The sequence below is a fragment of the Nestor notabilis genome, unplaced genomic scaffold (assembly GCF_000696875.1).
Source record: "Nestor notabilis isolate BGI_N333 unplaced genomic scaffold, ASM69687v1 scaffold21212, whole genome shotgun sequence".
NCBI classification, from domain to species: Eukaryota; Metazoa; Chordata; class Aves; order Psittaciformes; family Psittacidae; genus Nestor; species Nestor notabilis.
In genome coordinates, this window is record NW_009918982.1 from 5,632 (window position 1) to 17,321 (window position 11,690).

Below are 11,690 nucleotides of genomic sequence, written 5' to 3' on the forward strand. Positions count from 1 at the left end.
CCAAAGGTAAAAGGACTGTTGCCATTAAAAACATATTCTTTCTCCAGACTGAATGCTTCATTGCAGCCAGTACTATCTGTGACTAGAGGCTATAGCTCTGCAGGGGGATTGCCTAATAAGCATGCTGATTTGTCCCTCGACATGGCTGTATCCAGGCACAGTCAAAGCCCCAACTAGAGAGGTGTCCACCTGTCCTACCCTCCTCCATAACCCTTGTTGCAAGATAACTCCTCCTGTTAAATGCTTTTTAGGGCTCTTATCACCAGTGACTTTATCAAGCCAAGTCCATGAGAAGGAAGGATACCTCTTAGCGATAAGCTTGCAGGTTTTATTGCTGAATGAGATTATTGCTTTAAGTGAAACTGTGAGAAGCATATGGCACAGAAAGGACTTAGGCTGTGACCTGGCAGCTTAGGTAGCTTAGTTATCACAGTTATTCCCTTTGCTCTTCCTTCCAGGCAAGGGAAATGTTGATTTGTTCTGGGACTGGGAGAGTTTGCTAGCTAAGAAGGTGAAGGGCTCAAGCAGCGTTTTCCGATCTGTCACAGTCACTTCCCACAGCCTCACTTTCTCAGCCCTTGCCCATTGCTGTGCCGCTTCTGTTTCCACTTGCCTTTGGTCCACGAGGTCAGTTTTGTTTCCCAAGACAATAACTGTTACCTGCAAGCAAAACAAAAGGGTAAGCTTTGTACACGATGCACGCACCACTTACAGTGCTTTTAAACAACAGGCAAGTAGCAACACGGTTCAGACCTGTTCTTTAACTTAGCACTGGCACAAGGTAAGCTGCATGTGGTTTGGAAGATCAGGGTTTGGGATTCTAATTAGCCTCATCTATGTGTGGGAGCTGGTTTTAATCATAGGATATGCAGGACTTCCCCTTGTCCCCCCCAGTTGTTTAAAGGGAAGCAATACCCGAGAAAGCCAAAGTTAAACAGCCCTATTCTCCATTTACTTGGCAACTGACCTGCCCTAGACAAACGATAAGAACATGACATCTGAGTAGGTCAGAGCAGCAGATGCTTGAGAGGTGAAAAAATGCATGGCAGCAGAGAAAGCCTGGACCCCACAACTGTGTATTTTGCCCAGCTTGTTTTTAACCAAGCATGCCCCAGCCCACAGTACAAATAAAGCCAACCCTGCCACAAGGCAGCCTGTGCCAGCAGCCCGGGCAGGCTGAGCTGTCTCTCAGCCCAGCCAGCTGCCTGCACTCATGGAAAGCCACCAGAGGGACCTATCTGGACAGTCTTCTGTTGCTGCAAGGGTCAGATAAGCACCAGCACCATCCTCTCAGAAGCAGTTTCGAGAGCAACTGGTTAGCTAACTAGAGCAGCACAGCTGTTTCAAAACAGAGCTTAGTTGTAAGGATCCATCCAGTGACTTCTGTATCACCAGGACAGTACAGTGTGGCTGAGCTCAGTGGCCTGCGCAGTACTTCAGTTCTAGGAAGAGCTGAAGGCGGTGCTGGCCACTTACAGTTACTGCTCCTGCTATTTTAAGTTAACCATTTTGTGAAAACATGTTACCAGTATCAGCTCCTAGGGGAAGCCATGCCCATACTTACAGTTCACGGTCCTTAGTCAAACTCTAGTCTCATCTCTACGCTAGTGGTCTGACAAAGATCAAAGTGACAAAGTTTTCTCTTGCTGACAATTTGGGGTTTTTGCTGTGGCCACACCTGCTTGCTCTTTCCTATTCATCAAGCTAACCCCAGGATGTCTTTTTCTTAGCAGCTAGAGGTGTTTGTCCTCTTCCTGTGAGGTCTGAGGCTTCCTTTCCTTTCTATAGCAGCCCAGGGTGATTGGGAAAATATGTTTTCCCTCTGCAAAGGCTTTGAAAGAAGCTAAAACCTTCATATGCATTTACCACATGCTCCAACTGAATTTTACCTATGGTTAAACTCTGTCAGTATGAGAGAACACAACCTCTATTTAGTATAACATTTGGCCAGGCTTTAAGGTGGTTGCTGGAGAGCAGAGGCAAGGAACCAGCCATCAGTGCTTTCTGCCACGCTGTCATCTGCCACGCAACAGGCGACTGTGCCACTCAGCAAGGTAAAGTTCTGCCAGCTCAGAAGCACCATGTGTGGAGATAGATCCCTCATTCAGTTAAGGATGCTTTCTAGCAGAGCCCAAACTTTAAGCCTGCTGTTGCTATCTTAAGCCAGGACTCCTAAGCTCACCTTCTATCTATGCTTCAAAGCCTATTTTATATGGACTATAAATCACAGGAATAAAACTAATTTCCCCAGCTTGTTGTGGGCACGACTCTTTCAACTATGCCATCCCCAGTCAAGAGCAACACTTTTAAGCTCCGCCAAAGGATAAACAAATTGGCTCTTTTATAAAATACCTGCATGCAACAAGAGAGGAGTTCTGGCAGGTAACACAGAAGAGAGGGACACAGATCCTGTTTGGGCTGTGACTCCCTCTCTGCATTACAACGTGCCATAACATAACGCATCAGGGCCCTCAAAAAACACAGCGCCTGAGAAAACCTTCCTGCTTGTCCACCTTTCCTTGCCCTGCAGGGGAGTTGTGACTGGCTCCCAGGTCCCAGATATACGTGACAGCCTGCAGCTCACACCAGCCCTACAAGCTAACATACCTCTCCCGTGATGGCACATTCGGCTGCTGTCAGACTTGGAGCCTGCCTCCCTCCACCACCCTGTGTGCTGTCAGTACTGAACGAGATACATTTTTGGAAAGTCTCTCCCTACCATTATCCAATTAATTCTTCATGTGCTTCTATTATTTTTTTAACAGCATAAACCAGACATTTGGAAAGCTGTAGGCTAAAGACATTTAACAGGGAAAACTACTCAAGAATATAAAGATACTGTAGGAAAAGCCATAATGCCATAATGCTAATGCCACATGCAAGTTATATTTGTTTAGCTAAGCTGGAACACTGTCAGCTGAAAACACTAGCTGCTTTCTCAGGGAAAATAGAGCAGTCATTTCACACAATTGAATTGATTCAATATGGTTGTTAAAATACATTAAAGCTGCTTTGCCAATTGACTAATGTCTGGGAGACCCACTGTCAATTACACTAGTTTGTAAGCCATCAAGTACATGAATACAAAACAAACAAAGATAATACCCTTCGTTATATTATTCTATGCACTTGACTTCCCATGTACAATATCTAAAAAAAAACATGAACTGCACTGCTGTAGACCATATGTTTTATTAGTCATAAGTGTCCTGGCTGGTGCATTCAGTTAACTGAATTTTAGCTGCAGTAGAGGAAGTAAGGAGGAAAAAAACCCCACATTCTTTTGCGTGACCTGCATGGCATGTGAATTAGGCTTCCCCAGCATGAGAAAGCCTCCTTTGCTGGTTTGCCCACAGCTATGGGTACGTTCATTTTCTTTTGTATGCGAGCTTTAGAGAAACAAACTCTACGCTTTGCAACCTTAATTTTCTCTCACTGGTACAGCGATAAGCCAAGCAGTTAAAGTGCTGTGCATTTACCTCCTTTTTGTCTCTAAAAACGTCAATCTCCTTTTTGAGCAGTTCCACTCTTTGGAAAGCTTCAAGGCTGGTCACCGCATACACAAGAATGAAGCCATCAGCGACAGAGAAATAGTGCTTTGGCACTTCTACGCCCTCCTGCAGACCCCTGGTGTCATAAAGCCGTAACTGTTCCTTCACGCCTCGGTCTGTCTCCACTGATGCCAAATACACATCTTCCATTGTGGCACCCTCTTCTAAGCCTGTTTTAAAACAAGCAGGAAAGTTCAACTGGTGTAAGTACAGCGCCACTATAAAAATTACTTGCAGTACAGCAGAATTTTACCCCACAATAGCTCTCAGTGCATGTTTTCCAGAGTGACTTGACCTGGACTCAACCTTGCCTTGACATCCCTATGAAGGGCTGTATTCACAGATCACTGCACTAGCTATTTACAATAGTGACAGTGTGTAAATACAACCATCTAATACATGAACACATGATTATGCCTGTGAAATTAATCTAAGCAACATGCACATTCAGGATAGGATAAGATATACAGCTCTTCCCCTAGGTTTCCCAAACTCCAACCACCCAAAGTACCAGTTCTGTGCCAAACATGCTGCAAATGGGCCTGCCCAAACATAGCCTTTTGGAAGAACAGCCAAGGAACACCAGACAGTCAAGTACTAACATCTTGAGCCTACTTCTTTGCTTCATACTGAGCTGGATCATACAGCAGAAGCAGAAGCCAAAAGAATAATTCTGGAAATGAATGTGTATTGGTGGTACAATTAACCAACAAGTAAAATCAAGCCAGCAAGGGAAGGGGAAGTTTGCATGCAAGCAAAGTTGCATGCTATATTTACTTAAATCCACAGTGAGCTTTTTCCACCCCTTAGGGATTTAAATGACTCAGATTTGCTACTAGAAGCAAGCTCATCTACTGCGAGGTAAGAGCACACACAAGGTAAAAGGCTTTCACACATATATATCACCTGCTCCATGGTAACTCTCGGCATACTGGCTCTCCTTCCTTCCTCTTGCCATAGTGAATGTGAGGTAATTCAAGACAGCTTACTTTGAACTAATTAAAATTAGTTTTTCCAAGCCAAACCTGAAAACACATAGCTCACCTTAGCTTTGTGTTCCCCCTGGATGTGGGTCCACAAGGTTACAGGTCCCAGCAAACTATGTATAGTGCAGCTGGGCCACTTTCAGAGCTGGTTTTAAGTATTCATATAAACCCTCTGCAATCCACATTTTTTTGCCTCCACCGCACTCCTATATACATGAATTGTTTGCCATTGCAGGGCTACAGTAACAAGTCCTGCTTTATTGTCTTTGTGTGCCAAAAAGGGACCATATTAGTGCACTGTTTAAGAAAACATCATGGATTAGTTGCCCTCTGGAAATAAGGATTTTCTACATTCAATGACACTATTCAGAATACTTCACATTGACAAACAAGCTGAAGCATTCCACCCACACTGACAGTTTCCCATGATGTGTGCAGCATTCCTGTGCACGAAAGTGGCACAAGCTGTTCTTTTTGCCCCTCTCTGTGCAGTCATCATAGATCAAACTCTTACTAGGTTTGCAACAAATTAATTTCTCTCACCTCCAAATATAACCATGCTAATGTGCAGGAGCAAAACTAAGAGCGGAAGGACAGAACAATAAGGTTAGTAAAAAGAGGAAGCACAACACATTCTGTGTAGCTGGAGAATGTGTTACAAGGGCATTTTTTAAGACCAAAGTAGTAACAAAGCCCTTTGTGGATACAGCACTCTTCTATAGATACAGCACTATATTCTTGCTTTGTGTCGTTGCGTTGTACAGACAGGTCAAGGAAATACGTGGCATCAGTAAACACTACTTTGGCAAGAAGGAATGAACCATAAATACCTAAGTTTTCTTTTTAGAAAACAATGAATAATGTTGTACAGGTTTTTACCATCTAAATGATGCACTGTAATTCAATAGTCTTTAATATATCCACGTTCTCCTGTGATGGTCTCTTTCTCATGGCATTAAAAGTAGCAGTGAAAACTATGTCTTTTAACATCCTACTTGAAAACAAAGGGAAAAATTAAGACCCAGGACTTAAGTCAGCAGAAAAGAGCAACAAATTTTGATGTGAAATGAGAAGGACACTTTGGAGGCAGCTGGAATTTATGCATCAGTAGCAGATTCCAGAGGTAAAGCTTCAGCTATGTACGTTGGGGGAGGGAGTATATTCAAGTAGATTCCTAAGCAAACACAGATAATTTTTTAGACATACCTGCGTCACCTTATTCTAGGCCCTGCTTCTAAAGCCCAGACCGTACACTGGCCACAACATGCAACAACAATATTTACACTTCTTGTGAGTACCATCGCACTCAAACACTTTCCTGGTCTCCCCTCAAACATGGACAGGGCTTTGAGCAACCTGGCCCAGTGGAAGGTGTCCCTGCCTGTGGCAGGGGGATTGGAAGTGGATGATCTCTAAGGTCCCTTCCAACCCAAACCATTCTATGATTTTATGTGTCTGGCAAGCTGTTGTACTAGCAGCAAAACTAGTCAGGAAAGCCCATTGTCCTAGGAGGGTGCCTTTTACCACCCCATCCTCCTGTCACAGGGATCCCAGTTCTCCTTTCCTTCCTTGGCATCCCCAGGCATCCTTCCACCCAGCTGGGTGGGCAAAGGCAGCTTGTGCTGGGGAGTGGCTGCCCTGCAGGCTGCTACCGGCTCGAGCAGCTTTTCCTTGCAGGAGAGCACTGTCACAGGCCTTTCTGCTCCTTCCTGCTACCGGTTCTCCTAAATTTACAGAAGCGTATTTTGAGACATCCACTGCTGTGACACAGATGAACGGGCAGATGGGACGAGCTTTCAGGTTCCGAAGCTATGGGGGGAAAAGGGAACTAACGACAGTTACAGTGAGCAACCCTGTGGTTCCTTTGGAAACTAAAGATGAAGAAAAGTTAGGGAGGGAAAAGAGGGATAGACAGGAGATTGACGCCGTTCTCTAGCGCCTACGTAGCTCATGCAAGTCTTGGGAGAAACAGAAAGGTCTTTGTCTATGTTACCAACTGCTGCCACAAATGAACTGCAAGGGGAAGCCTCAGTCATAAACTGGGAGGTGTTTCAACCCCTGGTGGCTTCCCAATGAGGAAAAGGCTTGATACAGTAATGAATACTGCACACTCAGGCTAGGCAAGGCAGAGATACTGCAAATACTAAAATAAAGCAAAATTCCAAGATGGATAGAATTTCAGAAGTTCCTAAGAGACTCATAAAGTCCATAAAGTCCAACATAAAGGCAGACCAAGTTTTGTGTCTTCTTGAGTACTTTTTGAAGTCTCCTATGTAATCTCTCCTTCCCTTTTCACAGCAGGAATTTAGCAAAGAGCTCCTAAGGCCTGCTATCCCTTGTGTTTGTAAACTGCAAGATAACAGGCTTTGCTTACTTAGATGTCAAATGACAGCGTATCAGAGGATCTCTGACTTGGGGAAGAGCTGGACAGACCCCAAGAGGAGCTGGTCTATTTAGATTTAGCTGCTTGTTAAGTCCTGGTCCCACCAAGTAGTGGCTACGGTTATGACCCTCATACTTTCATACATTCAGCTCCATTTTCATCTATTTCTGAAATGTCGAGCTGGCTGCAGCTTTACCAGGATGTAGTTTTGATATAAGAAACAAAGATGTAAGAATGCATAATTTGGTTAATTAGCCTCCACATCTTTGGGGCTGTGGAAGCCAAAACCCCAAATCCCTTCAGCTGAGACCAAACAAGGCGAATTCTCTCATTATGGGTTCTACCGCAGCAATATATGTTTTCATCCCTAGCTGGTAAGATGATTTGAAGTAGCTACTTAGGAATAACCTGGCCACACCAGCTATTTACACAGCCAGCAGACAGAGATAAGGAAAATCGTGTTTTCCAAAGGAAGTGTTCTCATCTCCTCCTGTTTTGCTGATAAGAGGCCAGAGAGATTTTAAAGGCAGAAGGAAGACTCCTTTCTGCACCATAACTGAACAGGGACACTGCTTAAGGAAAAACACCTATCCTCTTCACAGAGATGTCCCATGCCAAAGTCTAGCCAGCAACTCTCCTGTAAGCCCTCCCAGGAGAGCTTAGGCCAAGCAGAGCAATCCTTAACACCTCTTTGGCCTGACCTATGGCAATATAGTCCCTGCATGATTCAAAGCTAAATCTGCATCCATTTCAAACATCTGCTTTCAGGTTTTGTCTCATTCCTTGTATCAGTTTAGCCAGAGAGGCTGCTGTGCAATAGGCTTTATGCATCTCTCACCGTGTCGCTCACCTTTTTGCCGTCTCTCTTCCTAGGGCCCAAGGCACACAGCCCCTCTTGCGATTTTAAAGCCTAGCACCAAGGTGTGTAGTACTACAGGTTGTTGCTCACATGGTCCAGGAACAGATACTCCATTTTGGGGCTACTCTTCCCTCCTGACTACTTTTTCCTCTTTGACCTCAAGCAATCTTAGTGCCTTTGCAAGAGTGCCAGCCTCTGACCATGTAAGAAACGCAGCACTAAGGGACTTCATTTGTGACAAGCCAGGGAGAGCTGAAGGTGAACATTTTCTGGGAACAGAAACACAGTACAACTGGGTTTACAGCACAATCACCAAGTACGCAGCCAGGAGCACAGGCTCAAAGCCAAGGGCTTTATATAGCAACCTGAAACCTCCAAGGACACTAATCACTTCCCTGAGAGCAGCTGTGCCACCACTCCTTTTGACAGCAAAGTCAACAGGAGGCACTTGAGCACTGACACACATTCACAGATGATTTACAGCCAGGAGGAGACCCCCATGCCAGTGGCTGGGACACCAGAGAGTTGGCACCAGACCTTGTGCTGCTCTGAGCCTACGATCAAGTCTGAGCACCCTTCTTGTCCCTAGGAGGGAGATGTGGACGCCACCAGGAATGGAGAGACTCCACGCGTCGGCTCCCCAGCCCTCGGAGCGGGCACAGAGCTGCCCCTGACGTCAGTCAGGAAGCACAGGTTTCGAAACAGCTTGTGTCCGTGTCGCCGTTCCCAGTGGGCTGCCTTGCTGACTGGCTCTGAACAGACAGGCTTCCAGCAAACACACCAGTCCCTTTCGCCTCCTGCCAGAGGCCAGCAGCCAAGGTGTACATGCCAGCTTTCTGGAGCTCGGGGATCAAGATTTAGCAATCACGTTTTAAGCGTGGAGGGGCCACCCCTGCAATGATGGCACCAGCAATGAGTCTGTGAAGTATAAAGCAGCTCAGCTAAGGAGCAACCAAAGACTCACTCTTATTCAAACTCTGTCCTTGCCCAGTGGGATCCTCACAGTGGTGTCCTGCTTCTGCAGTTCAAGGGTTAAAGCAATAGAGATTGGAGCAGTAGCTAAAGATCTTCTGGGAACCATTTGCAGCAGCCCATACCTCAGCACTCTCTGCCAGAACTGTCTGTGGGCTGAGGAAGAGGCAGGGAGGATGGTGACCACTCAGCAGCACTGACAGGAACACCAACGTATCAGTCAATCCCCCAAAACACACATGCTGGGGCACGGCTGCTCATCCCTTGAGGCTGCAGTGGCTCCATATGAGCCCTCTCCATACTCTGATCTTGACTCTGCTATTTGCCCTCTTTCTCCAAATGTTTTGGGAATAAGATTTGACCAAAATAATAGAAAACAGGAGACTGCCTTCCTCCTTCTCCCCTTTCACTCCTCGCTTTGCTATCAGCTCCCCCCCTTACTGTTAACTCCAGAACGTAAGAGCAGTGCTGTAGGAAAGGAAAACTGACATTTTTAAGGAAGGAGGGGGGAAGTCCGCATTGCACAATGGCTGAGCTGGAGCAGAGCACTCAGGAGTGACAGAGGGACACCCGCAGCTAAACCTTGGGCACGAGGCCTCCCTCCGGTTATGTCAGCCAGTACCCATGACGTTGTATAATCATGTACATGGCTGGCTCCATAAATAGCTCCTCCGATCAGCAACACCCGAATATCTTTCCTGCCTGGGTCACTGATAGGAGCCCCGGGCAGGAAGTAATGCAAGGCAATACGATTTAAGTAATGTGGCCTTGCTCACGCTGCTTGGGTGTCTCTGACAGTCACCCAGCCCCGCGCACAGGAGCGGCAGGTTGGTAGCAAAGGGAAAAACCTTTAGCCTGCAGGTTTTGCAACCTTCACGCTGAAAGCTACACAGGACTACGCGCGTAGGGCTCGGTAGGATGCTGGAAACAGATGTTACTGCAACACTAGAGGAAATCCTTTGAAAGAAGGGCATTAGCACGCAGTTCTGTATCACGCTTTGCCAGCAAATTCCTCCCATCCACACATTTTAAAGGCGCAGTGACTGCAAAGCACCGTTCTAGAAACCCTCGTGTTTATCCAGCAACTTATTCCAACTCCATTTCATTTACCAGCCCAAGGAAAAGATACAAACTGACTAGACATCTTCTGCCAAAGCCCTGAGATTCACCCCTGGTGCCAGCCCCTGTTTCTAGATGAGGCAGGAGTAATTTGTCAGCCTGCTGATCATTGCCCTTCCTCTCATAGATAAATCATGTGTGAAAACAAGCTGGCTTTGCCTTCGTTCCCTTTCTTTTGTGCACAGCAAGTCTTACACATCCCATGCTCCTCTCCCAGGTCCCTTTTCCACAGGGGGATTTATTTGAGAACTCCAAGCTTGGCCCCTGAAGTTCAGCACAGAACGTGGGACCTACAGCTGAGCTGATTTTCCTTCCAGCGCTTTGATTAAATATCAGCCAAAACCAAGCAAAATAAAGCTTCAAGAAGATAGTCCTTCCACTCATCATATGACATCTATTTATTTTTCAGGCATCTACAGCATCTTTCAGGGAACGAGATATTTCTTACATAAACAGGCAGCAAGCACATCACCTACTTTTCTGTGTTTGTTTCTTTTTAAACATTCACGTATTTTCTAACTGGGAACACCACGGGAAGGGTTCTTCTCCAAGCCTCGTTTAAAAAGGGACTATGAATTTCAAGATCTGCCCAGAAATGCAACAAAACCACATTAATTTCCTCCGTGCAGTTCGCAGTCCTCCTTTACTGTTTTTCTGGGGGGAACCACGCAGAGCAAGATGCTGGAAAAGGAAGCAAAAAAGCAAAAATATCTCACCAACAGTGTGCTTTCCATAGAGAAGCTGCTCCAAAATCGCAGTCTTTCCCACCGAGGCCATTCCACACACCACCACCTTGTAGCCCTTTCCCATCTTTCCCGAGAGTCAGCAGGTGCGCCCTGTGCAGACACGGGAGTCTGTGAGCCTGGCACCAGGCACAAGTGAAGCCCAGGGAAGGTGAGAGGCAAAACGGGAAGCAGCGGGTGCTCGGAGGCACAGCTCCCCCCCAGGCGCTCACCACCGACTGGTATTTTTAGGACTAGAGTTTCCTCCCACACCATTTTCTCAGGTTTTAGGCTGCTGCTGTTGCTGCTGATGCTTGCCCGCAGCCTCGACACTTGTCCTGCCGGGCCCGGGGAGACAATGAGCACTGAAGCTGTGTAAACCCTTCCTTCGGGGCAGGGACTGTGTTTGTGGGTATATGTGTACACTGCAAGACCTGTGTTACTGGCTTCATGGGTTTGCTGCGGGCCTGATGGGTCTTGGTGGTATCAGGATGGCTTCTGGAGCTGCAGCAAGACAGCAGTTCGTTCCCTTTTATTTCATGCATGAAAAGAGTCTAGCTTTTACAGGCTAGGAGCTCAAAAACAGGACTGTTAAAGGCAGAAGCACAGGAAAGGAAAGGCAGAAGCAGGGGGGGATTTGTTTGCTTTAAATCAGTTTGGATGAGGGTTGGTTTTAGCAGGAGGCCTCCAGAAGCCGGGCAGTTCCCTGTGCCAGTGAGCCATGGACCCTAACTCTCAGTTTGTTGCTCAGAGCAGTTTGCCCCAGAGAGAGCTGCAGAGTACCTTGTTAGGACTAGGAGGGGCTGGCGCTGTCCTGCTTCAATTCCAGTTTAGCCGGGTAACGCTTCACAAGCCAGGGCGCCCTGCAAAACATACACCGAAGGATGGAAAGGTCACCCCGCAGCGACGCAGGGGGCACTTTCAGGCAGGGAAAGCCTGATTCCAGCTTTGATTCCCCAACACCTCCACAGCAGCACGCTGCGGACGCCGCAGGGAGTCAGAGAGTGGCACAAAGTCCCCCCAGCGCCAGGCCCCTTCCCTGCTCCCACATTCCCCTCTGCGGGCGCCGGGCAGGAGCGGGGCCGCAGAAACGCTCGG

At 46.9% G+C, this 11,690-nt stretch overlaps 1 protein-coding gene across 1 annotated transcript; it reads right to left on the minus strand.

Moving 5' to 3' along the window:
• Positions 1-245: 245 nt before the first annotated feature.
• Positions 246-11,470, minus strand: NKIRAS1 (NFKB inhibitor interacting Ras-like 1). Its single transcript, XM_010010017.1, has 4 exons — positions 11,376-11,470; positions 10,587-10,706; positions 3,480-3,721; positions 246-660 (listed from the first exon to the last, which is right to left on the minus strand). Exons 2-4 carry the CDS (start codon positions 10,678-10,680, stop codon positions 421-423), a joined length of 576 nt encoding a protein of 191 aa, XP_010008319.1. The 5' UTR covers positions 10,681-10,706; positions 11,376-11,470; the 3' UTR covers positions 246-420.
• Positions 11,471-11,690: the final 220 nt, after the last annotated feature.

What these genes read in the sequence shown, in the direction of transcription:
- NKIRAS1 (XM_010010017.1), bottom strand. Translation starts at nt 10,680, where the DNA reads ATGGGAAAGGGCTACAAGGTGGTGGTGTGTGGAATGGCCTCGGTGGGA. An exon ending in CTATGGAAAGCACACTGTTG is followed by an intron (nt 3,722 to 10,586) that starts GTGAGATATTTT and finishes GTTTTAAAACAG; the next exon opens with GCTTAGAAGAGGGTGCCACA. An exon ending in TTTTTAGAGACAAAAAGGAG is followed by an intron (nt 661 to 3,479) that starts GTAAATGCACAG and finishes TTTTGCTTGCAG; the next exon opens with GTAACAGTTATTGTCTTGGG.